The 27,480-nt window shown below is 43.2% G+C and overlaps 1 protein-coding gene across 1 annotated transcript; it reads left to right on the top strand.

Moving 5' to 3' along the window:
- Positions 1 to 10,601: 10,601 nt before the first annotated feature.
- On the top strand, positions 10,602 to 26,606 carry LOC138468465 (protein unc-93 homolog A-like). Its single transcript, XM_069609000.1, has 9 exons — positions 10,602 to 10,697; positions 11,633 to 11,816; positions 13,705 to 13,886; positions 16,189 to 16,412; positions 18,143 to 18,265; positions 21,347 to 21,558; positions 22,465 to 22,600; positions 23,630 to 23,761; positions 24,941 to 26,606. The coding sequence occupies exons 2-9, from the start codon at positions 11,727 to 11,729 to the stop codon at positions 25,204 to 25,206; spliced, it is 1,365 nt and encodes a 454-aa protein (XP_069465101.1). The 5' UTR covers positions 10,602 to 10,697; positions 11,633 to 11,726; the 3' UTR covers positions 25,207 to 26,606.
- Positions 26,607 to 27,480: the final 874 nt, after the last annotated feature.

The raw sequence follows: 27,480 nt of genomic DNA, 5'->3' as shown, positions 1-27,480 counted from the left end.
TGTCATTCCACACAGCCAACACACTAGCGGTGGTTGGGCTATCTGTCCATCTGGCGAAGCTGGACTGCCCATCTGCGCGTTCTGAAAGCCACCTTGATTATTCTGAAAACCTCCCTGATTACTCTGAAACCCTGCCTGATTACTCTGCCATCCTCTTCCTCTAAAACCCCTACCCCTCGGGTAAAATCCCACGCTACATTGGTTATTCTGCAATGGGTTGGTCACTTGTTGTGCGCTTGGCTCAGCTGGGTTTGTCAGCATGGCTCACTCGAGAGCATACTTTGAGAGTTTCTTTTGCACCAGCTTCTCTTCCTCACCTTTACGAGTTGGCTCCTTTTTTCAGGTCTTTTCTCGCAACAATCTACAGTAGTATGCAATTTTCAACTGTATTTCGGCACACGGTTTAGCGTCTACTCCTACCAATTTCTTGAGCTGTTTCTGCACCGGTTCTGGCAACCCTTGGCACAATATATGGTAGAATACAGGGATAGATTTCATCCAAGATTCATGCGTTTTAATCACCCATGCGTCTTGAAAATTCTGGATATAAATCAAAGGATCCTCTGACTCTTTCATTTTTCGAGTCATTATAGCTCCCATATCGGAAGTGTCTGGGTACAGCACTCATAGCGCTTTCCACACTGCTGCTCTACAATTATTGAATAGTGCTCCGTTATGGGCAGTGTTAATTATGGTTACCCCAGGGTACCCAGCCCGTTTCCATACATTGTCTGCTCTCTCACCCAGTATGGCGATCAGGAGAACTTTAATGTCCCCTATAGCCAACGTGACACCCCCTGTCATTCTTTCTAACTCGTGGATCCATTTCGCGGCTCCCGAAGTCAGGATTGGAAGCTTGTTTTTAAAGTTCTCTCGATCCATGTGTGGCCATGGGATATATTGTGGTCTTGCGCCTCCCTTTTCTAGCAGGGGGAACTGAAATGCGCTGTCTTCCTTTTCTTTCCCCATAACTCTCCTGTCTATTGCTGGGGTAGGGGGTAGCATTCCCAGATCACCGTATACCTGGCAATGTCCTCAATCTGTCTACATAGGCAGGTGCTGGCTCCCTCCTCTGACCGCGGGGTATTTCCTCATGTCGGCCAGGCTGCATGGTGAACTCTGATGCCCTAGGTGCGGACTCGCTAGTGTCTGACCATCGTACCCCTTGGTCCCTTGGGAGCCGCTTCCCGCGTTGTCTGCCTTCTTTGTGTGTCTCGTCCTCCGTTTCCCCACCATAGTCGGACGCTGATTGTTCCCAGTTCACGCAACTCCTTACATCTTCTTCATTCTTACTGATTTTTAGCCTATCCAGGGACAGCGCCCTACTCCCACTACTTCGGGTGACATCCTCAGTGTCATACAGCTGAGTGCTTTCCAAGCGCTCATCTTCCCTTCCCCCTTGGGAAATTTGTTCCAGCCCCATTTCATCGTATATTTTATCAATCGTTTCCCCGATGCTTCTGGTGTCGAAGTCATCTTCAATGTTTGCCCCATTTGTACCTGATATTGACTCATTTGCAGGGAAGAACTCTTCGATGTCTTCCCATTCTACAACAGGATTGGGTTTTTTAACTTCCCACTCCAAATATTCAAGATCCCATGCCCTCTGTCTACGTTTGTGTTCTATATCACCATCGACTTCCTTGCGCTTCCTGGCTTCTTTTGTAGTCTTATCTTCTTCTCGTCTTCTCTCATTTCTACATTAATTTGCCCTTCTAACTTCCTCATCTTCCCGTTTCTTTATTCTCTTTTCACATACTCTTTGCTCTTCTTCCAACCTTTGCATGTTCTGTCTGTACTGTGCATAGGCTACACATTGTTTGCAACCGAGCGGTTTTCCTTGCTCTTCGCGATATAGCTGTTCTCGCCTCAGCCTATCTATCCTTTTTATTCTGTCGTCCCTCATTTCCTTTTCCCTTCTCTTTGCCTCATCTGACTTCTCTTTCAGCCTTATATCATCACTTCCTTTACCATCAAGTTTCAGCAATATCTGTCCTCCCATCCATTCGTCTTTTGCGAATACTATCTCATCAGTTCTGCCTTAGCTTCCCTTCCATTTCTTTCTCTCTCTTTCCTTAACGAGAGGTGCACAACTCTGTGCCTCGTCTTTCTTCTCCTCATCGTATCTCTCCTTGTCCCTCGGGACTGCGGAGGTAAGATTAATTTCCTGCTCCTTCTCCTTGATTTCGTCACTACTGCATGTAGGTGACTCATATGCAGGGTTGCTGTAACCCGTAGCTGCCTTAAGCTCTCTTAACGGGTAGAGTCCCTCTGACTTACTCCCCTCGATCTCTGGCGGGGCTGGTGGCCCGGTAGGTGTCTCACCCCCCTCCATGCATACCTTTAGTATCCAATCTGCAGGAGGCTCTTCCTCCTTTGGCTGTTCAAACATTTTCCACCGTTCTAGAACAGCAAGACGTTTCTCTAGTTTCTTGCCTGTGTATGTGACATGCAGATAAGTCGTCATATGCTGTAAGACGGCTTTAGATAAAGACCCGTTCTGTGGCCACGGCATAAACATTTTGTGGCCGGTACCCTTCACCCACTCTGCACTATACTTCTTAAGCTTGAGTACATGCTTGGGTAACTGCTTGCACAAATGGGCAAGTGGGGTAACCTCTTCCATTCTCAACTTTCATTACCAACACTATTTAATGAAGTTTTCACATGTTCAACAGTATGAGCGAGCACCAAATACGCAAGCTCCAATCCAATCTTTCCCGCCAAAGTTCTACATCATCACTTTACTCAAGATTATCAATTCATTGGCGTTTCCCTCTTAGATACGGAATCACGTAAAGCCCAAACTTCATTTCAAACAATCAATGATACAGTTCTTTACGTTTGACATATAACAGGACACGCATGACAGACATTTGACAGACTAGATGGACACCAGCTGGACACACATATACCTTCCTTCTAATCAATACCCCGACATGGGGTTTAAACAAACCCCATTAGTGCCATCTTTAATCGTCACCGTAGCCTAATCATCCCCTATTATATGGGCTCTGAGTTCACGTTTCTTCTGACCGCTGTATTAAAGCGCAGGAACAAGGCGAAACCTCTTACTTTTTCTCTCAGGTGCCCTCCCGGTGTCCTCTACTTTTTCCTCTCGGGTGTCCTCCCGTAACCTACTTTTTATGTAGGGTGTCCTCCCGGTAACCAACTTTTTATCTTGGGTGTCCTCCCGGTAATCAACTTTTTATCTCGGGTGTCCTCCCGGTAACCAACTTTTTATCTATTATGCTCGAGTCATTAACCGCTTATATATATACAGTCTTCTCTACTTCTGACTATTTTTATATTTTCTCCGCCTCCCTCCGTTACCTTTCCCTTACTTGTTCTAATGCCTACAAGACATTTGCCAAAGTAATGAGTTTATTATTTCACTCACCGCTCGCATCTTTTCCTCTCTGGAACTTCGAGATCATCGCCCCTCCTTTTCCCGCCTCTTGCGGTCTTTTCGTCTGATCTGCTGCCCGTGGGAATGAGAAGGGTTATGCTTGGAAAGGCAGGTTCCTTCAGACCTACTGCAGATTTGATGTACTTAGTTCTATCATTGTCCACGGGAAGCTTCTCAGTCTACTCAGCCAAATGGTGAAGGACTCGTGATATCGCCGAAGGCCTAGAGTTACTGCGTGCCATCGGTCTATGGGTGTCTTAGTATTAATTAATCAATAGTTGATGGTCGAACCATCCTCACGCTACCAAATGTACAGGAGGGCGGAGCATCCTCTGACGGGCCCATAGGTCAGAGCTCACCCTCTAGTACCTGTAACACAAGATAGCTGCACCATGTGAGGAATGGGGGTGCAGGATTCACTTACTCCAACACACTTCAATAAGGACAACTCAATAGTTTGGCAAAGGGAAGTCCGTTTAATGACAAGTACAAAAAACGGGGAAACAAATGGTAATCATCAATGATGCAATCGCCTGTCTCGCTTCAACTCCCAACTTCTTCATTCAGACAGCAACTTTTATGAGCACAATTCATCATCATTTGACATGTAAAACTCATAAGTTTGTCATGCAATTCTATTAGTTGGAAAAGGTAACTTAAGTATAGGTGTTATATCTGTATATGGTCACAGAGCATGCGGATTGGATAACTCTTATCGGGTAGGCATCTACGCCCATCCCACTACATCACCCGTGATAGACGTCACTACAACGACGACATCTTCTTGGTTCTACAAGCTATAGGACCCTAGATTACTTGGTCCATTGTGATTGGGTGGGTTACACCCCTAGACATAAATCTCCACTTTAATTAGCAGCATGAAGAATGGACACCCAGATGCGGAGTGCCCCAAGATTCACCCTGCCTCCCTTCCATCAATCAGTACCTTTAGGCTATGTGTCAATTAGTTGGCTGAGGATGGCCTCGAAACTGTAGCTACTTATCAGGAAAAGTTATGGCATCCTGGGTTCTGGGTGACATCAGACGTTGGTACCTCTTGCCCTGGGCTGGTCAGGTGCCTGTTCACTGTGAATCTGCTTCATTTTCCTGTTATTCGCATATTTGATTCTTCCATCGCATCGCCACCTGCCTGGGGCCTCATTATCTCGACCTTCACTGGCTGGCTGGTATGCTCTGAAGTTTCGATTCTCTGAGGCTGCAGTTCTCCTCCCTTCTTTAGGTTGACCTCGAATTCCCAGGCATTGAGCTGCTTCTTACTGAGTTTCGATTCTGTTCTTCCCTTTGGCTTTGACTGGAATATGAAGCTAGCCCTTTGCAGCCTGGGCTTAATTCTGCTTTAACAAAATGGAGTTGCACTTGTATAGTGTGCTTTTATTGAGGTAGATATATAGTTGGCGCATGCCGCTCTTTTCTTCTACTAAGCATTGCAAGCAGTTCCGTTTTCTTAGCTTTGTGCGTTTCATCTTCCATCTTGTTTCACAGCTACGTTTCCTTACGTCTCTATGTTTTTATTGATTTATGTCACATTGAGTTTTTTTGATTGAAAATACACGAGAATGAATGTAGTAAATGTGTATTTTGATATTTTAGAAATGTACCCTTTTTTGTAATGTCTGTTTTAAAGTTTTTTTTAGAATTGTATTAAATTGAATAAAATGTGGATGTTTATATATAACAGCCATTTACTAAATGATCTATTACATGAATAGATTGTCAATTAACTGACTTGTAGTCACTTAGGGACACAAAGAAAGGGGTAGTCGATCTGTCTGTTCTCTGCTTTTTTGCATGGCATCAAAGTAAGACAGACAAGTGATCACTGTTCAAGGGTGTTTATTAAACTGTAAATGACTGGGATAAACATCTAATCTATACCTAAATCTAAGATGGGAGCAAGCTACGACCATCAAATAATAGTAATACAGTCCTAGTGGAGTCTAGTCATATCAAAAGGGCCTATACTAAGAAAAACCTATTGCCAATCCTTACAACTATGTTACACAAATAATGTGAAATGATGTTCACAAAGAAAAAAAGAAGTGTTCTCAAATGATAAGTCAGGATGTTATGGTCGAGCTCACCCGTACCAACGTTTGAAGCACAGGACAAGGCTGGACTCTCGAGCACAGCACACTTCTGTGCTTCTACGGCCCGAATTTACAGTTCCTTTTTACAATATCAAGGCCTTGTGTCCCCAAGACTCTTTTATGCAAAGTCTTTTGCTTCAGAGGGCCTGATGTATCACACACAACAAACAAAAGTGCCTTCTATAAATCTTCACGTTGGGTGATTACTCTTCACCCGAGGATCCGATCACCTTCACAATGTCAGCCTCCCTCAATCGGGCTCAGACCAACAGTTCACAGTGGACATCTCTCATTTGGGTTCACGTTTGTCACCTGCTGGTCAAACAGGAAAAGGAGCTGGCTCAGTCAGAAGTACAGGCACTGCCAGCAGCATTGTGGTGGAGGAGGGCACTGTCATCAACACCGGGATAGGAGTAGGCACAGCCATCAACATGGGGCAGCAGCAGACCCTGTTATCAATATATGGGTGAGGGTGACCATTAGTGGGACAGGACCGGGCAACATGGGGTGGGGGCAGCCACCACTGGCAATAGAAGGGGTGTGAGCCCCTCCAGCACAAAGGGTTAGGGCAGCTGGCACTGTTGTCAACACATAAATGAGATAAACATCACTGACAACACTGGGGGAGTTTGTGTCCATCACAGAAGGGGGCTACTGCTCCTTCTTTCTCCCTTGCCCTCTTTCAGGCAGTTCCTTAGTCACTTTCCTCAAACTCTCTATCCCCCCCATGTTTCCTCCCTTATGTTTCTGCCGTTTTTGATCTCCCTATAGTGTTTTGTAAATAATTTAGCAAGGGGGCACTATCCAACAGTCTTCCATAGACTAGACAATCTATCACTCCTCACCCAACCCCACTTACCCATGGTTGTGAACTTCTCTCTCCTATCAGGTGGTTCTTATCTTCCTTCTCACGCCTGCCTCCTTAAAGGAATAGTGCGCTCAGAGATATTATTTACTAAAATGATGGCCAATAGTCTAAAACATAGTTTAGACATATTTTGAAGTTCCTATGTAAACACTTACACTTTGAGCAAACCAGGCTCAAAGTGTTTACATGGGAGCATCCATTTTGTGATTTCAGGCAGCCTCCTTAGCTCTGCCCTGGCGGCACTATACAAGCAGCAAAAGCCCCCTACTGGGTGCTTTTGCTTACTGCAGCCAGAGCAGAGCTGAGGAGGCTGCCTTCACTTTCATTTTACATTTTAGGTGCTCCCCAAGCCCAGGGAAGCACAGAAAATGTAAAATGAAGGCAAAAAGCTGGGGCGCGTCAATTAAAAATACAACGTTGTTGTATTTGGGATTGCCGTGGTTGGAAAACCACAGAAATCATAAATACAACAACGTTGTTATTCTAACTGCGGCAGCTTTCACGTGGAGTCTCCTGGGCTCCCCCAACCCTGAGGGAGTCCAGGAGGCTCCAAGCAAAAGCTGCCGCATTCAGAATAACAACATTGTTGGATTTGTAAATACTACTGCATTTACAAATCCAACAACGTTGTATTTCTCACTGCGGCAGCTTTCGCTTGGAGTTGCCTAGACTCCCTCGGGTTTGGGGGAGCCCAGGAGACTCCACGCGAAAGCTGCCGCAGTGAGAAGCACTGCAGCATTTCAAAACACCCGTGTTGTGTTTCTGCCTGCAGCGGCTTTCACTTTGGGGCTCGCGGGCTCCCCGGGGGACCTCGCAAGCCGCAAAGTGAAAGCTGCTGCAGACAGAAACACACGGCCATGGAAACACAACCGCATTGTGTTTCTGCCTGCCGTAGCTATCACTTTAGGTCTCCGGGGAGCAGTTGTGTTTAAAAAACACTGCGGTTTTTCTTTCTAAGTTTCTCGGGCTTCTCCGGCTCGGAGGAGCGCGAGAAACTTAGAAAGAAACCCGCAGCATTTTTAAATACAACAACGTTGTATTTATGTTTGCGGTAGCTTCAGCTTGGAGCCCCAGAGGGCTCCAAGCTGAAGCTACCGCAAACATAAATGCAATGTTTCAAAAGCTGCGGTTTTCTTTCTAAGTTTTCCGGGCTTCTCCAGCCTGGAAAACTTAGAAAAAAATGCAGCTAGTGCTTATTTAAAAAAAAGAAATGAGCACTTACCGAGATGCAGCTTTCCTGCCTGCAGTCTCTGGTCTCTCTCCTCCGGCACCAATGATGCAAAAGCCACCCAGTGGTAGCTTTTGTTTGCTACAGTTGGCTGGCTTTTGCTTCCTTAGTGCCGCAAGGGCAAGCACAGGTGGCATCCATTTCACAAAATGGATGCCCCCTAGTGCTTCCCATTTTAATGTTTGAGCTTCGTTTGCCCAATACTTTTCATAGGGACATTAAAAAAATATATTTTTAAGATTTTTTTTCATTATTGGCCATCTTTTTTGCCAATAATTTTTCTGAGCCCACTATTCCTTTAACCCCTTTGCTCCCTGTGAGCCCATTTACTTCTTCCACACTGCTGCCCTCTCTTCCTTCTACCCTATCCAGTTTACAGCTGACTGCAGAATTGTACTTAAACTCTACGGGCAGCTTGTTATTCATTTACCCTCGCTCGGCTCCGATTTTAATCTCTGAGGTCTCATTTTGTGTTCCTCACTGTCAATGCAGAGCCCTTCTCTACTAAAGAGGGAGCATTCGTTGAGTGCCTTTGCACAATCCCGTGGTGAGCAGAAGCCTCCTCCACTCAATACCACCACTCCTTCCCATCCCCCTTTCATCAAAGACTCTTTTCTGTTCCTTTCCATCCCTTGCACGTCTTCTCTGGCTATGTTGGTTCACCACTAGCATCTGTGGATTTCAACACCATAACTCCCTCTCCATTAAAAATAGTGCCTTGAAAACATCTAGTGCTGAGTCGCAACCTGAGGGGGCTGGTGCAGTGGTAGATTCTTCCAGGGTCCTTCTGGTGGTTCCATGTCATTTCATCGTGGGATGTTTTTATGTGGGGTTTTTACCGCAATTTTCTTAATGAAAAAACCCAGCAAATTCTTTTTAAATTCTTTTTGGGGGGGTTCCTCCCTAACCCCCCCCCCACCATTGTCTAAAACATGTGATGGGTTTTTTCCCCAAAAAAAATGTGTGGTAAAAAACACAGCGAAAAAAACATCCCGCGATGAAAGGGCGTCATACCCCTTCTGGTAGGAGCCATCGAATGGAGGGGAGGGACAATGCAGATCAGCAAAGATCTGCACCGATGGCCCTTATCCGGTATCACCCATTACTGCGCACACAATTACTGCACATCCCAAAATGTCATATTTTAAAAGCCCCATTTCACTGCATATATATGTGGTGCTATGGGTTAAGTTAATAATGAAAGTGGGATGGTATGTCTGGCTGTAGGGGGTCTTGCACCACATACATATATGTAGCAAAATGAGTTAAAACAAAAACAAACCGACCTTTTGGGATGCACAGTAAGAAATGTGCAGTGATCCATTTTAAATATTGTGATTTGCATTTGTTTGTGTCAATAAAGTTGGGTAAAATGTTCCTCAATGTGGTTGGCACAAGGTGTAAGTCACTCTGTGTGTTGGGTTTTTTAGTTTGCAGAGGGGCCAGGAGTGTCGTGTAGCAGGCTAATAAGGGCATAATGGTGATCTATGTGGTCACAGCGCAATTTTGTCAATACTTTTTTTTGTTTTACCCCATTTTACCGCATCTATATATGCCGGGGGAGACCCCTGCAGCCCTTCCATAGCTCAAAGGCATTTATTATTAACTTAACCCATCCCTCCATATATGCATTGAAATGGGGATTTTAAAATCCGAAATTTCAGGATGATCCTCCTAGAGACTATGTACACCCACCAAGTCACCCCCATCATCAGGCCTAGGAAGTGCAGAATTCCTCACAGGGCATTAACTCTTCTTATTTCTTCTCTTCTATTGAGTGTTAGAAATGTGGTGGTACTGCCTAGAAGTTAAAGACTGATTGGTAACATACTCATAACTTGACCAACTGATTGCTTGATTGGTGAGCCAGATCCTCGGATTGTAAGGGAAGAAATGTCCCACAGTCTCAAGACAGAGGCAACTTCTTCTGTACAGGGTGTTGGCAGAGGACACCTTATAGTGATGTTCTCAGCGCTCTTGATCCGTTTGTCATGTGATGTCAGCAATAAAGCATTGGGGATCTCTCTGACAACAGAGCAAATCATTCTCACTGTGTAAGGGTTGCCCATGCCGGATATTGGAAAGACTCTGAGATTTACCTCGGAATGTGAAGGCATCTTAACATTTTGTCAGATATCTATTTTCTCTTTTAGAATTGACATTATACTATATTAAATAATACTGAGTTTCTCACACACCTGTCACTGCGCCATACTGAGTTATTTGACACTGTAATTTCATTATGTTTCCATTGGTCATAAAGTACTCATCCGTAATAGTGATTTAACAGAAAGTTATTTATTTTTCAATATTTTTCAAAATGGCACTCAAATCAGGGCAAGTCGTGTTTATGATGTTGACTGTTGATTTACATGTCGTCTGTACTATATGGATGTCATAGGGTTAAATCCCGCCTCCAAAGTGTCTGGTTCTGCGTCTCTCGTTCATGAAAAATATTGAAAAATAAAGAACTTTATGTTAAATCACTATTACGGATGAATACTTTATGACCGATGGAAACAAAGAAATTACAGTGTTAAATAACTCACTATGGCGCAGTAACAGGTGTGTGAGAAACACAGTATTATTTAAGCTTTCTCAAAGCAGTGGTGGAACTCTATGTCTCAGTAGATTCCCACACAATGCGACATTAAGTTCCAAGAGGAACATTCACAAGTGAATCCGGTCGCGGGTGTCCATAGGTTGAAATCCACCTAAAAGTTCCTGAATATAAGACTATACTATATTAGATACACATTCTGGCATGAGATCATGTCAAAAGTACCAAGTTGTGAAATTGCTAATTGACAGTAGCGATTACGTGGATGAGTGGATGATGAAATCAAACTTCCCAAATGAGTGACTCGGATGATGTTTCAAATTTCCATTTACTTTCCTAGTGGCACTGGTTATAATTTTAGGGTGTGCCCAGTCTCACTTGTTATAAAGCAGGCGAGCAGTTCTTCGGAGGTTGTGAATGAGATCCAGGCTCCAAGACAGCTGTGCACTGGTGTCTCCCATCTACACTGAAGAAAAGGAACATCTGTAACTAAGAGGACCCTTCAGCGACCTGCAGACAGAACAGTGAGTTACAATCTGATTCAGTTTATATGGATATGTGTGGGTGCTCTCAAACATGACCAGCCACAATCCGGAGGCCGTATTAGAGTACAATGGCCAGGCAAAGTGACTGGAAACGGTGCTCTCCCCATACTGCATGCATTGCAGCATGGAGAGCACGGCATTTATGCTCATGCAGCTGCTGTAACACTCCTCAATGTAAGTGCATTACTTTATCTGTATGAGATGTGAGATGCGCTATCAATGCTCACTCCACAAGACCGTTCACCTATACCTTCTGTGTATGGCCATATCACATGGTGGTTAGTCTTATATTGGGTATCCACAGCTGTGGAGCAGCGCTAATGAGTTCAGCAGCTGCACATTTACAGGATCTCCTCCACTATGTTGCATCACCAGGAGGTCCCAAGTATAAAGCGATCATGAAAATGCAGCCATTGGCCCCACGATAAAGGGGGACTGTCAGTGCAGAGCTCACTCCTGAAGAATGCAGCAGATCATGGAAATGACGCATGCAGAGTGGCTGATGTGTTCTGCCGCTGTATATTTACCACTAATGGTAAAACAGGCTTTGCTAAACGAATTGCTGCTAGATGGTAGCATGCATGTAATACCACGCTGCCAGTAATACATCATTATGAACTGGCTAAGTCTATCTCCTGGCACATGGCTTTTTTGGCAGAGCCTAACTTATAGCAGCAGTGTTTGGCCTTTACACAGGCCCCTTAAGTGTCAAAGTTTAGCCTTAGAGGGAGAGGTGTTTTCTGGTGAGTGGGAACCGTGGGACCTCACCCTATAATGTTGTGTTTCCTTCTACCCAACAGGATCTCTGCACCACAGATCAGCATGCAGGCCTGTCTGGAAATGTCAATAGTCTATAGATTCATTCAGCATAATAGGATTCCTATAATGTCAAACATGTCTATCCTTATTTACAGAGCACATCATCCTCGCGTGAGCCTAGACCGGCGAGCTCAGAACCTCCACAGCTAAACCTCACCTCTCTGAGTTACTGCACTTCCTGAAGTGAAAATGGGACTCACTCGTTTCAAGAACATCCTCGTTGTGTCCTTTGGGATGTTATTCCTGTATACTGCGTATGGCGGCCTGCAGACTTTGCAGGTAGGTGGCAACGGGCTGTCCTACTCCTTTGAGTCTGTGCCAGACGCCCTTGTGCCTTGTGTCCACAGCGCTTCTCCTTTGCTTTGCCCTGAATTTAAATGCAGTCTTCCTTTCCTGAACACACCTCTAGCATGAACCCAGAATGTTGCAACACACACAGGGAGGTGACATGACTCAACATCACATCAGCCGATTGCTGGCAGGATGATAAAATGAATAGCAACTCTGAAGGTTCTGGCAACTGAAATAGTAACCAGCTTTCTCTGGCTTACCATATATCGGTCTAGAAGATACTAATCTTTAGGGTCTTTGCAATCAATGTATGTTATGCCAGATACAGCCAGTTGCTATGTCAGTTGCCAGGGACATCAGAATGTGTCTCTGGGATACTGGCTCCTTTATAATAGTCAGATGGGTGGCAGGACGCTGCCCATTTTAAACGAGCTGCCCATAGCTACAACCGGGATCTTTTTGTTCGGCAGGTTAAAATAACAATTAATATATTATCTGTTTTGGGTTGTTATATTGTTTGTGCACATTTGAAGTCACCCCTATAAAACAGAGTATTATTTTAGTCCTATGATTTAAACTTTTTGAATATACATTTAACTTTATGAAGGGATTCATTGATCACGTGGCTTCCACCAGGTGCATTTATTCTATCTTGTCCATATTTTGATATACACACTTTTTAGGGTAGTCCTTATAGTAGGCTGCAGCTTACTTTTCCTTGGCAGAATTCTGTGACCTGGCTTATGAGCGTGCTAATATGTCCTCATTTGCATGAATTGGGGATGTGCTAAAATGGCATTGGATGTTATTTTTTGACAAAGCGTAAGGACAATAAGACAAGAGAGCACAGCTAACTACACAGCACCCCCAAATCCTCTTGTATGCACTGGGAAGAGGAGCGACCCGGAAAACCAATTGCTTGTCTTCAAATGTTACCTTCCAATGTGTCAAATTATGCAACTCTAGATAGCAACCAAATGACTGCATCAGATAGAACTGTACGGGGCACTTTGCCCTTAGGGGCATGCATTATTGGATGGTAGGCAAACTTTGCATATTATTTATTAAAACCCATCCATGCTGCCATTAATTGTCATGCTGTGTTCTCCAACTCTCTTTCTTATTTATTTAACTTGAATGAATTATCAATTATTTTTAAAAAAAGTCTTCAAGGCAATAACATTCTTGTCTAGAGTCTGTTCTATTTTATCCACTCTGCATTAGTAGGATTACACCTTTATTCCCTGCCCATTGTGCAAGCTTCCGCCACAATACCTTTGCACAAATGTTCCCTGTAACATCCGGAAGAGCAATCATCCAGTGATTGGCTGGGTCTTCCTTCTTGACTAGTAGCTGCAATGGGATCAATACTCCAGCCATCCTTGAGCTGGCCACAAACTCCTTTTCTCCCACTTCAATGAAAAGTGTGTGTGGAATGTGTGCCTATTTGTTAGAACACCTTTGTATGGCTAAATTACATAAACAAACAGGGCCGCTCCAGGCATGTAACACCCTCAAATAACATTTTCATGTTGCTGATCCTACTCTTTAATACTCATTATGTCATGCTAACGCTGACATACATTTCAAAACCCGACAAATAAATATTGACTCATAGATTTTCTCGAATGAACAAATCTCAATCACTCGGAGCACCTCCTCTTCTGCCCCCAGCCCTCCAGTGATCCACCTCTTTCAATATCTTTTTATTCCTAAGGCATCTATTGTATTGCTGGATACCTTGTGCACCACCAATGACTGAGCTTCTCAGGGCATAGCCTGTATTTTCATGGCATGTTTGAGAAAAAGACTAGGGGTCTTTTTCATTTTATGGATTTTTGGTAAAGACATGGTTTCTTTCTCTTTGCTTCCACAGAGCAGCCTGAATAAGGAACAGAACATGGGAGTCGTGGCTCTGGCAGTCATGTATGGAGCCTTCTGCTGTTCTTGTCTATTCCTCGCTCCAATCCTCACAGAGAAACTGGGCTGCAAGTGGACCATTGTCCTCTCCATGTGCTGCTTCATTACGTACACCTTGGCCAACTTCTACCCAAAATGGTAATCTCCTTTTCCTGCAATTTGCAGAAGTTGGACAATCAATTTCTGTGTTCCTTCAAAATATTTATTTTTAAATCCATCAACATTTTCATATCATTATTTAAAGTAGTTCAATGTGCAGCCTTTGAGCAATAGTGTATGTATTTATTTAATTAATAGTGGAGTTCAATAAGGCACCATCGGCTGGCGCTGCCACTTCACAGGGACTCCAAAGCATAGGGAAGGGGGGAAGGGAATCCCAATCCTTCACAAACTTTGGAAACATTCCGATCAGTTAAGTGCAAGGCAAAAGAGCAGACAGAAGAGCAGACGACAGTAACTGGGTATAAAACAAGAACACAAGAACAGATAAGTACTCGGCGATGGCAGGGGGAATAGATTAAAGGTTTAGACAAGAACATTGAGCGGTAAGAACCAGGAAGAGGACAAAAGAGTGCAGGAGAATAATAAGGAGTGAAAGATGGAGGGCAAACAATGATGACGTAATATGAAGGCGATGGGACAGACAGGGACAAATTCAGGAAGCACGTTCAAGCGTGCCAAGAAGCTCATATGGCTGCGAATGATGAGGATTATAGGCTGAAAGATTTTATGAAAAGGAAGGATTTCAATCCTTTGCGGAAGTGAAGATGATTCGCCACAGATCGGAAAGCAGCTAGTAATGTAGATTTTACTTTTGCAAGTGAGCATCTTTACATATCTGCTTCTGCCCAGACCACATCATTTAAATGAAGTGTTCCATTGACTTAATCATTTCCTCATACATCAACAAAATCACTTGGCATTGAATATGAAGAAAAGGATTAATCACGCAAATGAAACACCTAATTGCCAGTTGCATCCATAATTTTGCTTTTGAGTAATTGGCGGCACGCTCCCTGTGCAATGATCAGTATCAACAGATGTGTTGAATGCGTTTGAAACTCCAAGTTTTGCCTGGGACATGCAGTCCTGTTTTATATATTTTCGTTTCTGAGTAGGTTGTTCACAGTTCTTGTTTTTCAAAATATTATAAAGTCCCTCTTAAAATGAGCTGTCTTGCCTTGAAGGGGACAGCAACAAAAAACGTAACCCTGCCTTGCTGGAGTAGGTAGTTTCCTAATTTCTGTGAAAGGTTGCATTAAGGAGACTGTACTCATTCCAGGAGTAAACAATACATTCAGCTGTCCATGTTTGTACAGAGACCCGCAATACCCAGCACCAATTTCAATGAAGCTAGAACCTTTTCCAATCTCGTGTTATCCCAAATCTCCCTTATTTTACTAGCAGGAAAGTAATCTGTGAATGAATGCCGGAAGTAAGGCAGGGACTTGCTCCGGATCCTAGAGAATGATGTATTGGGACTGCTTTAGACTGTTTCATGCTGATGAGATCATCACTGTTGTAGAACAAAAACATATTTGAAACAGTAGACAATAGTCTTGAATTTAGAGATTTGGTCAAATTGTCTCCACTGACACTTACAAATAGTTGATTGAGCAACTATCATGTCCACCACCACTGCAATAAATCGTGTTAAATTAATTGCCTCATCACGAGTTGGGCAGTAGCCCTTAAATGCAGTGGGAATGGGGTTACCGCCGCATTTAAGGGTCCGCCCAATCATGAGTATGGCGTGTTTACCGCCAGCTCTGAGCTCATTGTCCACACACTGGATAAATGCTGATTTTGGTGCTATTACCGCGCAGTAATACTGCTGGCGGTAATTGCACTGAAAATTCTCCATTGGTTCCAATGGACCCAATGGGGAATGGGGAATAATGTTTACCATCCAACCCGTGATCCAACAGTAAAACCGCCAGACAGGTGGGCAGTAACACAAATAAAGTGGGGCGGCATCCCAGTTGGGATACCACCCAACTCATGATGAGGCCAATCTTTTATTACACATCTGCCTACAGAAGACTAGTATCTGAGCGGTGGACTGGGATTCAAACCTGTGTTGCTCCACATTGTTTTGCTTCCAAGACACACACATTGCCCCTGAGGTATCCTCGTGGGCCAGTTTTTGCCTGAATATACCAAAAAAGTTAAACACTTATTTAGAATAACATAATAATTGATGTGCAAGAATTGATGAGCAAGCCTCATCAAACAAAAAGATTCCTTCATAGGGTGATCATTGCAAATTACTTTCTTGAAATAATAAATCAGCTTAACTCCTTCTGTCTGTTAAGCATTGTTTGAGGTGGAAATGTTTTTCCCAGAGAGGAAAGCGTTAACATTATATTGCAGTGCCAGATGTAACCCTTCCACAGACATGTAAAGAAAAAAATGAAAATAAGAGACCTTTATTTTACAGGTACACCCTGGTCAGCACCTCAGTTCTTCTGGGCTTAGGAGGAGGATCTCTCTGGACGGCCAAAAGGACCTACATAACAGTGATTGGACGAAAGCATGCAGTGACGGCGAGGAGAATAGCAGAGGATGTCATCAACGAATACTTTGGAATCTTCTTTCTCATTCTCCAGACAGGTCGCATTTGGGGAAATCTAATATCATCTATGATATTTGATTTTTCTAGAGGTAATAAAAAATACAGTTACTGTCTTCTCACTCAAACCTCCTCCCACAACCAGCGTTTCCCACCACCCAGCTGTAGCAATGGTAAACCTCCCTGAACCTCCGTCACTAAACGTTCCTCTCTTTCTTCTCTTGGGACAACAGCATCAGCTTTCAGAAATCATCCACCAACCAGCGCTCACCAAACATGCCATTACAGACAACATGAACCTGTTGTCCTCCCTCTCTGCCACCCACTCATATCTCATTGATCAAAGAGCCAAACTCATCATGTTATGATAACAACCTCATGTGCTTCGAGTCCAAGCCTCAGGCTTCTGGGCACTGCCACTCACTCAGCCTGGTCACCACACATACTTGCTACTTCCAAGCATTTATTGGCAAAGGCTTCTAATAACTTAATAAGTAATAACTTGGTTTCCCTAATGCACATACACTTCCCAGACCACCCTGACCAGAGCATCCTGTGACGTGTGATGTGCAACATGCTGAGCAGAAGGACAAGGTTCAACAACTACAGCACCACCACTCTCTGCCTTAACTTTGCAGAAGACCACATCTCAACATTCACTGCCCACCCATCACACTGATACCAATGGCCCCCTTTATCCACTGGGATATCACAGGGATCCCTCCTATCATGTCTTCTTTTCACTGATTATGGGAAGAACGCACCTGCTTTACCCAATACCATACATTCATACACAAAATTAATTCTAAACACATGTATGCTTCCTCCCCAGTGCTCCAATCATACCAGGAAGTGCCCACTTCTCTAATGTAACGCCACCCTTGTACAGCACGACACTAAGATTATTAAAGAACAATGCATATTAGTGCTTTTGTTATATAATATTCTAACAAACTTAACACATATTTTTCTTCTCCAATTTAGTTCATTCTAAAGCGATTGTGAATATTTGCTGATGAGAACATTCAGTTCAGAAAAGTACTTACGAGTTTATCACTGCTAGCGTATTTTGAAAGCTTTTACAGAACCGTACAATACCATACTCGTGCTGTGAATAGGATGATGGGTTAAGGTGCAATGGCAGGACTTTTTAGAAGAATACTCTAGAAATGGCATCTGCCTTTCATCCGGGTGGGTTGATCCTGTTAACCAAGAGGTGATTGTTGGGCATGCTGGTGACCTCCATGGCTTATCCACAGCCACCTTCAGTGCTTCATCTTATCTTTTTGCCATTTGCTTTTTTCTGTATTTAGAAAGTCTTGCCTTATTACAGCAGTCCTAAAAAGTGATCCTTGATATAGTCAACGCCTTCTCACAAAAAGTAAAACACATCACTGTTAATTGAGTTATGTACTAAAACTGAACTGAAAAAGCACAACAGTGTCCATCGACCAAATAGCTTTTTTTACATTGTCTTGGTACTGTCCGAGACGTAATTCTAAAATTATGTATTTCTTCTTAAGCAATGGGCAAAATAATTTCATTTATTGCCTTTTCCCTCTTTAGGATTTCATGATAGTATGTTGTTCTAAGATTCTATTTTGCATTTTGGACCTATCCTCATGTCTATTTCTAAAACTTTCTCTGTTGTGGACACACAGCTGTGGAGCCTCTACTGGAAAACTCCACCTCCTCCTTGAAAACGCGAAGGTCCATTTATCAGAATCATGAAAAAACATGAGTTTTGCCCGAAAAAGTAGCAGCAAGCATCACTCTATAGAAGAAAGTGAATTATTCCATATTTTGTCTCCTTGCTATTTAGGGTCAAGGCGTCAAGGTTTGAATGGTAGCTACTGTGGAGCAGATGACTGTCCAGGCTCAGAGGCTGTAACATCACCTCGCCCATCTGACACTGTGATCTACACTCTGCTGGGCTCTTACACCGGTAGGTTTAAAACTTACTGCAAATTTTTTTAATGTAAAACATACTGTATCCCAAAGTTATTATCATGACCGATTGGTCATCATGATTTATTGGAACTCATTCTCATGTGCTGAAGCTTAAGCCACAGCATTCTTTAAGTTTACCTGAAGAAACCTCCTTTGCGATGCAGAGATAAACTTGTCAGTATCCTAGAAATAGCGTTTTGAGGGATAACCGAGCCAGGGGAGAATATATCATAATGTTCCACTAGGATATGTGTCATAGAAGGCTGCACTAGGTAAGTACGTGTATAGTAAAATGTCACATCTGGAACATCCGTGTAGGGCATGAACTGAATTGCATAGGCAGTGCATATTACCATCCCATTTAGAAATCTGTCCGTTGGTGATAAGGAGGGCCCCACCGGAGGCGAATGAAAGAGATGGGAGCGTCCTAGGTGGAACCACAGACAGGGCATAAGAGGTGAAGGGGAAAGAGTGGCGACCAAACAGATAAACCACTTTGTCCAGGTAGCTCAAGGGCACAGGGATGAGGCCCCCCTTCAAGGGGCCCAGGGAAGTGATGGCGGCTGCCTACCAGGATATGCCTGAGCCCAAAGCAGTGTAGACATCCATTAGTCTGAAGGCAGGGGAGGAGGGTGGAGGAGGCATCACCTCTAAATAGCCCTGCAGACAACCACAACCCGGCACAGCATGTAGGAAGGAGACACCCCCCCAGCACACCACAATACACAACACTGGCAGGGACGCTTACCACAGGTGGCCAAAGTGGAGGAGGTACAATGGGGCACCACAACTAACCAACCCACTAAAGAATCACCCCTCTGCTTAAACCTCTCAAACTCTAAACTAAACGCAACCATACCTATATTGCACAACAAACAGCATGCACTTCACTACACTGCAACAACCACACATAGTCTCGCACAACAGCACATGACAGCTACCAACCGAATAATCACACCTATGCTCAGCGAACAGTGTAAACCGAACTGAAGCTGCCAAAAGCACATCACAGCTCTCTTGCGCTTTTCCTGCTGAGTCCTACTAGCTTAGCCTACCCTCTTGCTTTTCAGATCTGCCAGAGCACCAGGGGACTACTCTGGTGGTGACAGTGTGCGGTATAAATATCCTTTAACATATCATAACAAAACATTCTCTATGAAACACAAAGGGTGCAAATTAATGTAATTTAGCCAGGTCAATAAGCATGATTTGTGATCCCTGACCTATTAAGAGCATTAATGTGCTCAAGCCATTCACGGTAATATGGTCTATGGTAATATTCTAAAGTCCCACATCTGATGTAACAATGCAGTGGTACTTGTCCTGTGGCAGAACATGCAGTTTTCAGGAATATATCCAAACTATCATGAATCCAGGATGTTAGTTTTGTTAGATGTGAATGGAACAATCTATCAATGAAACAAGATAAACCTTCAGACAGATTTGCTCTGCATTCAGGAGAGTTTGCAAATGTTTAGAGAAATATTGTAATGATTTTCCTATGGTGCTTCTTTATTAAATACACGGTTAAAGGCCTGATTCAGAAACACATTTTACAATGGCTCAAGCTCATTGAAAAACGAATTGTAAATCAGGCCCTCTGAGTTCAATCAACTTACGAATACTGTAGGTGACGGAAGATATCAACGTACTTACGGATATATGCAGGCTTCTGCCCGCACTGGGACACCGAATCAGCACTCATCATTACATGGATGCATTTGTGATTTATCCCTCTTTTGGGCTTTTATTAGAATTATTCTTATGATTTTGGACAGAATGTCTCTCTATTCTTGGGTGATTGGGTTTAAAAACAAGATCTGGTCCAATTATGTTTTTTCAAAAGCTTAGGCAATCAGCATTTCAAGCATATTAAGATAGTTACAGTAAAAAGTTGGAGGTATAAAACATGATTGTGATGTAGTCTACTCGTCCTTTTTACATATATTTCAATAATAGCTTGGCACTTGAGGGGTTAATGTATTATCTATTTTTGCAAATGGATCAGTTTTCGCAATGATAAAGAGTGACTTTGGCCTGGAAATTCCACATCCTAATCCGCCATATTACAGAACACCTTTAAGTACAGTATTTGATGTATAGCAAGAGCCTTAATGGGTCATTGGGGAACACCAGTCCTAGAATTTGAAGAATGCTTGCATAATATTTTTCTATGTTCTATTGTATACGTGCATAAAGATCAATAGAAGTTGAATGGAATCACAATATGGAGCTGGAGGAAATAAAAGACAAAGTGACAACACCCCAAGTTCTTGTTTTGTCTGAGTGATCAAATAGATTCCCAAATATCACCTGTGCTGCCATTGAGGTGTCTGATTCCATATCATTGAGTTGGCCATCAAATCATTTGGGCTGTTTCTTGCCGAGCCATTGCTGCTTATTTTCTTCTTAAACCAATGCTTTGATGTTTATTTCTGTTCTGTTTCTCAAAAGTTTACATCAGATGCGAGTCCGAGTGACAATGTGTGTTTGTTTCACATGTTGCAGTGTAGGATAATCCAATCATATTTGTGTCGTCTTTTTGTGTGGACAAGGTAGCTCATCGAGCTAAGCACTCACTCAGTGATCTGTGTGCTGCCTGACATCACAGGTTAAGGTCAGACCTTCTTAGGTCAATCATTTCAGTGCAATACAATTGGATAAGAATAGCCCCTAGTATTGCAATACTTACAACCAGGACAAAGCCGGCATAATGTGTATATAGAAATGTGGTATTTATATTTTGCTACAGTTAGATGACCTTTTTTATTCTCCATTTACAATGTGAGAGAATTCAGGGTCTCACCCATTGGTTTCCTCGGTAACCCAAAATGGTTTATCGTGATCCTATGTTTGCCTTCCAACCTATGGTAGCAAACTGAGGGGATCAGCTTCTACTTAATTTGAAACCTAACAATAATTCCATTCATCCACTTATTTTCTTGAAAATAAAGAATATAATGATTCTTTAAAGTAGAAATGACTCTGCAATCAGGTATTGTTTTTATACAAAACACTTAACACCACACATCACAATACCCTGTTGTCTAACCCCTAATATGCTCTTCTTTTGCAGGCTGTGGGGTGATTGGTGTGGCATTAATTATCATATTTTTGGATCGAATTGAAAAAAAGGAAGGACAAGAAGTGGAAGAGAACAAACCGTCCTTTTGCTCTACATTCTTGGCCACCTTCCGGCAGCTGCGTGATAAGCGCCAGTGTCTTCTGATCCCGCTCACAATCTTCGGTGGACTTGAACAAGGGTTCCTTGCAAGTGATTACACAAAGGTGCGTATCAATATAAAGGAGGCAGCATTGTACAGCTCTTGATCTATGCATTCTTTTATCTGCGTAACATAATCTATTATACTGATGGGGTACAGGAGGAATGCGCAAGTCATTCCTGATTTTCAGTTTTTCATTTTACTAAAGGGAACCAATGGAGTGTGATATTACTTACGGGGATAGGAAGCTACTCCTAGAAAAGCGGCTCAATGAGTTAAACACACACTCAGGGATATATGTGCAGCATCAAGTTACAGGTTCAAATCCTGATGAAGTCAATTCAGCTCATCATCCTTCCCAAGTCGATATATATTGGATACTGTTGAGTTGAATAATAATGCTCCCTACTATTACAGTATCAGAAAAGGAGCCCGTTTCAAAAAGTAACAAGTGAAATAATAAATGGAAAACTCCTGTCACATAACTTGGCTAACTTTTGAAAACAGCATAGGGTGCCCAAATCCCAGATACATTGAATTACTGAAGACTGGCAGTGGTATCACAACATACCTGAGTCTGGCAGCGACTTTGCTATTGGGCAAAGGTGCAGTTTTATAGAAGCCATGCCATGGAACTCTGTTCACTGTACAAAACACTGTTGACATTGACATGAAAGCTACTGAATTTTGGATGCCTGAATTTATCACTAGCAGAGCACAGCCACACCAGCAAGGACCGCTGTGGTCCTAGAAATTCCTTCCAGCACGCGGCACTGAAGTTCTGCACTGATTGCCTTTCTGTTCTAAGAGCATCTATGTCCTGGTCTCAAGGATTACTTTACATGTGGCATTCCAATTATCCGAATGTAACAGGCAGCACGTTGCTTCTTTGGGAATATTATTGAACAGTTTTTCAGATTCAGAAATCTTTAAGCCTGAGAGTAACCACATTTGATGTATTTCTTCACAGTCATATGTCACCTGTGTCCTCGGACTGAAATTTGTGGGCTACGTGTTGATCTGCTTCGGAGTATCCAATTCAGTCTGCTGTATGTTCTTCGGAAAGATATCCCAATACACAGGCAGGATCGCCATCTTTGTCACCGGTAAGTTAACTTTGTGCCTTTAATATACACAAAGCAGCTATGCCTGGGTGGTGCGGCTTAGCCACAGCTGCCACAGCTGCCACCACGATGCACATGTGCAGGAATCAGAGGGTGATAAACTGCCATCCCAGGCCTGGAAAGTGCTCCAGAGAATTTCAAATATTGTGCCCCTTTGTGGAGGGCGTGGAGCAGGATGTGTTCTAGGAATCCTCATTGTTTTCTAGGCAACGGGGTACATTTTTGTTTTGAACGTAATAATTTGATGAAAATTGCTTCAATATTATAATATCCCAGCAATAAAAGCCCGGAAACAGATGTCATAAAACAAACTAATTTCACATTGAAAGTAACCTAAACAGCAAACATAAGTGGGTTTTAAATGAATAAAGTAAAAATAACTACTCTTTACATATTTATACATAAAAGCTGCAGTCTGTCAAAATGTATGTTAACATCTATTTATGATACATCATTCATTGGTGGTATGGGGGTAACTACTCAGCTCTGCTTTAGTTGAACTTAAGCTATATCAATTTGTGAAATTATAAATGTTCAATCTGGGGAGATCCTCCATGACTCCACCCCTTCCCTACCTACTCTAAACGCACCTCTGCAGTCCACGAGTGTTTTCTTTTCTTGTTTTCCTCTGTTAAATGATTTGTTGTATTTCAATATTAAAGGTTGCTCGTTTAGCTTAGTTCATTATGAAGGAGCTTTATTTTGGGATAAAAATATATCACAATTAGTTATTCTCAGTAAATGATATTTTACCTATTTCACTTCAGTATTCCTCATGTTTAGAGTCATTTTTACTCTGTATGGGAACTTCGTGGACCCTTTTTCTCAGTTTAGATTAGATGTTAGGCACTTTATCGCTGTCTATCTCTTACTCTCTCGCCCTCTTTCTTTTGGTTTCTTATAACACAGCAGTAGATTTATTGATAAAGGTTCTGAATTGTATTGTCTACAGTCTAACACTATCATTCCTAGAGTTCTCCCCAACAATACTGTGGCATTTCCTATTGACAGGTGCTGGGGTGCATGCAGCCTGCATTATTGCACTGCTGCTCTGGAAGCCTAACACCGACCAGTTTGCAGTGTTCTTCATTTTATCAGCCCTCTGGGGCATTGCTGATGCGGTCTGGCTGGCTCGAACAAGTGGTGAGTCCAGATACATATGTATGAGTTATCACAGATATGGATGTCCTTCAACCACCTCTCATATCACTAACTCACTCGCCCTTTTTCTATCTACCACAAGAACCACCCACACACGCCCGGCAGAGAAGCCCACTCACCCGTTTTCTTTATACAAACAAGAGCCACCCAAAAATACCCTACAGAGAAACCCACTCACCATTGTTCAATCTACACACAAGACCCTCCCACAAATACCCTGCAGAGAAACCCACTCGCACTTTTTCTTTCTACACACAGGAGCCACCCACAAATATCCTGCAGAAAAACCCACTCACCCGTTTCTTTCTACAAAAAAGAGCCACCCACAAATACCCTACAGAGAAACCCACTCACCGTTGTTCTATGTATACACAAGAGCCACCCACAAATACCCTGCAGAGAAACCCACTCGCACTTTTTCTTTCTACACACAGGAGCCACCCACAAATATCCTGCAGAGAAACCCACTCACCATGTTACCTTCTGCACACAAGAGCCACCCACAAATACCCTGCAGAGAAACCCACTCACCCTTTTTCTTTCTACACACAGGAGCTACACACACAAACTGCAGAGAAACCCACTCACACGTTGTCTTTCTACACACAGGAGCCACCCACAAATATCCTGCCGAGAAACCCACTCACACGTTTTCTTTCTACACACTGGAGCCACCCACAAATACCTTGGAGAAAAACATTCCCTTATACATCCCTCCAGCCTCTAACACGAAAACCATGCAAACTCTCCACCTCTCCAACCAACTCACCCCAAATAGCAGTTTCTCTGGCACTCCCACAAACCATCCACACCCTCAGAACTGACTTGGTTTGCAACTTAACAAGCAGAGTAACAAGATCAGAGGCTCCCATATTGCAACACACACGTGTCTCAACGCAACTCACTTACCTTACTGGCATAACGAACATGGCTACTTTTCATGTGCGTGCAGCAACACGCCAGGTTTCGCATCATTATGCTCCTTCCCATCCCATTAAACCAGCCCTCCATACAAGATCCAAGTACATTAGTACAGTTGAGAAGAGAGAAATAACTATATTAATACTAGACAAACCACCGAAGCATAGTGGCGACACATGTGTATGGAATAATTGTTTGGAAAGCATCTTCTTAATGCGTAAATCATCTGCTTTTTTCCAGCTCTCTATGGAGTCTTATTTGAAAAGAACAAGGAAGCGGCGTTCTCTAACTGCTGCCTCTGGGAGTCGGTGGGGTTCGTCGTTGCCTTTGGGTACGGCTCCTTCCTGTGCGTCTACGTGAAGCTCTATATCCTGCTGTGCGTGCTGGCCGTTGGGATGCTCTTCTATGGCGCCGTTGAATATCTGGAAGCCAAGAACCCTGCCGCCAGCACTTACACAGTAAACACGGAAAGCCAGGACACCACAGTTGAGATCCCACCCGCCTGAGGGGACAAGACTGTGACATGAACCAGAGACTTTTGCTAATGTATTTATGTGCGCACTTAATTTATTTTATAAGTACTGTTGAGACTTTATTTATATGCCTTTGAATTAATGATATTTATGTGTATTTAATTTAACAAATGTAGCACTTACGTAGCACCATGCCAGCCCTCCTCACGCTGGAGTTAGCAGCGTGAGAAATAGGAGTCTACGGAGGACTGCTCAGGGGCAACGCACTAGCCTTGAAAGCAAGAGGACGCGCAGCAACACGGGTTCGATCCCCAGGTCCGCGCTTAGAAGCCTCTGGGTTTTAAGCGCATTATACATAACCAATTACAAATGGGCAGCACATCAGTCACAGATCCAACAATGCGACCCCCAGATTCCAACCCTATGATGACAAGACAACTGCTGAGGTCAAAGAGGGAGCCCTAAGGGCCGAACCACGAAGCAGATTTGCAGCCGCAGGTGTATGCGCAAAAGTTCAAATAGGCCAAACGTGGCAGGTCCTAATAAAAATGTGTGTGCACAAATGGTGGCGGTATTGCGCAGAGTTGTAGTTCTATTAGTGTGGGCGTCAACAGGTGGGACTGCGAGGATGATGCACAATCTCGACCTCTTCCCACTCAGTAACCCCGGTTATTCCGGCTCCTCCCTTAGTATGATATATTCGATTGGACCCTTATTTTTGCTATATATAATTGATTGTGCGTGTATCAGTTAAGAAATGTAATCTTGTGTACTTTTGTATTTGCTCCATCTTTTTGCGTTGGGTTGGTTGTAATACGATGTGCTACGCAGTAACCCGACGGGCTGATAACACCCACTTTCCACCAGCAAAATGGGCATGTCTGGAGGAGTGGACATGGCCAGGCAATGCAAATGAGGGACACACCTGCAAACACAGGGGGGTGTCCCTGATTCCAAAGGAGCAGCCTGGCCCTTGCTCCTGCACCAGCCCGAGGACATGAACACATCAGCAGGAACACATGAGCTTCTCTACAAGTTTCCCCTGAAAGCGATGCAGCCCTCCCAGGGATTCATACCACTCTCAGAAACGACGTTTACAGTCCACATTTCTCCGTCCCATGTTAAATTGTACATCCAGAAACCTGTGCCTAGCGATTACCCTGTTTTTTGTGTTTAGCTGGTGCAAATTGCCTTTGTCGCCTATGGGCCTGATTTACAAAGTGTTTTTCAATGAGATTGCACCATTGCAAAATGCTTGGGTGAATCAGGCCCACGAAGTTCTTTGTGAATCACTCTGCGCATGTAATATGCGCGTGGCTGCAAATGCAAAATGCAGTTACAATCGATTGCCTGCAGAGCTGGAATGTTTGTGAATTTGGTCCAAAGTGTTTTCAAAGATGTGACTGGTAATAAAGACAACACATCCCACATTATTCCTCTCTCCTCCTCTTATTTCTGGAGCCATATTGCGTCAGGCAGAAAGATTTCCAATCTCTTCCAATGTTGGTCTTTTTTATATTCCTACTCTAAAGGCACTGACTTTGCTGATATTTTAAGTACATGTTTTTCGGTACTCAGAAAATATAATCCAAGTAGAAAAATGAATAAGAACAATAATGTTTTCTGAAAATAACTATTTTAGAATGCACTTGAAAAAAAAGCATTTTTTAAGAAAGGTTTGTGAGTATTTAAAAATAATTATCATTAAGCACTAAGCACTGATGATAACTGAAATGAACAGCCAGAATCAATAAACAAGTACGTAAAAAAATAACTCCTTCTGCAGTAAAAAGTCAAGCAATTACAGCAATGCTTGTAAGGAGGTTTTTGCAGTTGCAGGAAGCTGGCCCCATGAGTGTTGCTTGATTATGTGTCTAATTTACAGCAAAAGCACTAATATCGCGCAAAAGTTATAGTATGTATAGGAAATGTATAGCACCGCGAGGCGATTCTCAAAATGAAGTGATTCTCAAAATGAAGTGCGCACAGAAGCCTGCAGCGCAAAGAAAACGTTGTAGCGCCTGGCACTCCGACGGCACGCCGCCATATCGCTGCTGAAGTACATTACACAGAAATGTGACCTTTGACATTGGCCGGGCGAATGGGAAACAACTAATCTATGGTTACTAATCAGCCGGTCTCCCTCACACAGGTGACTTTCACCGATGGAGTTTCTTGCACCCTACTCAGCATCCCTCTTCCGCGGCCTGTTTTTACTAGCCATTTTCGTTTCTGCTGTGGGTTTATATTTGGGTGAGCCAGGGAGACAAAATAGAGACCCTCGAGTAACTGCCTTAATTCATTGGG

This window comes from Ambystoma mexicanum, chromosome 4q (assembly GCF_040938575.1).
Source record: "Ambystoma mexicanum isolate Mex_15411 chromosome 4q, UKY_AmexF1_1, whole genome shotgun sequence".
Classification (NCBI taxonomy): Eukaryota; Metazoa; Chordata; class Amphibia; order Caudata; family Ambystomatidae; genus Ambystoma; species Ambystoma mexicanum.
This window is presented reverse-complemented; position numbering and strand designations above follow the sequence as displayed.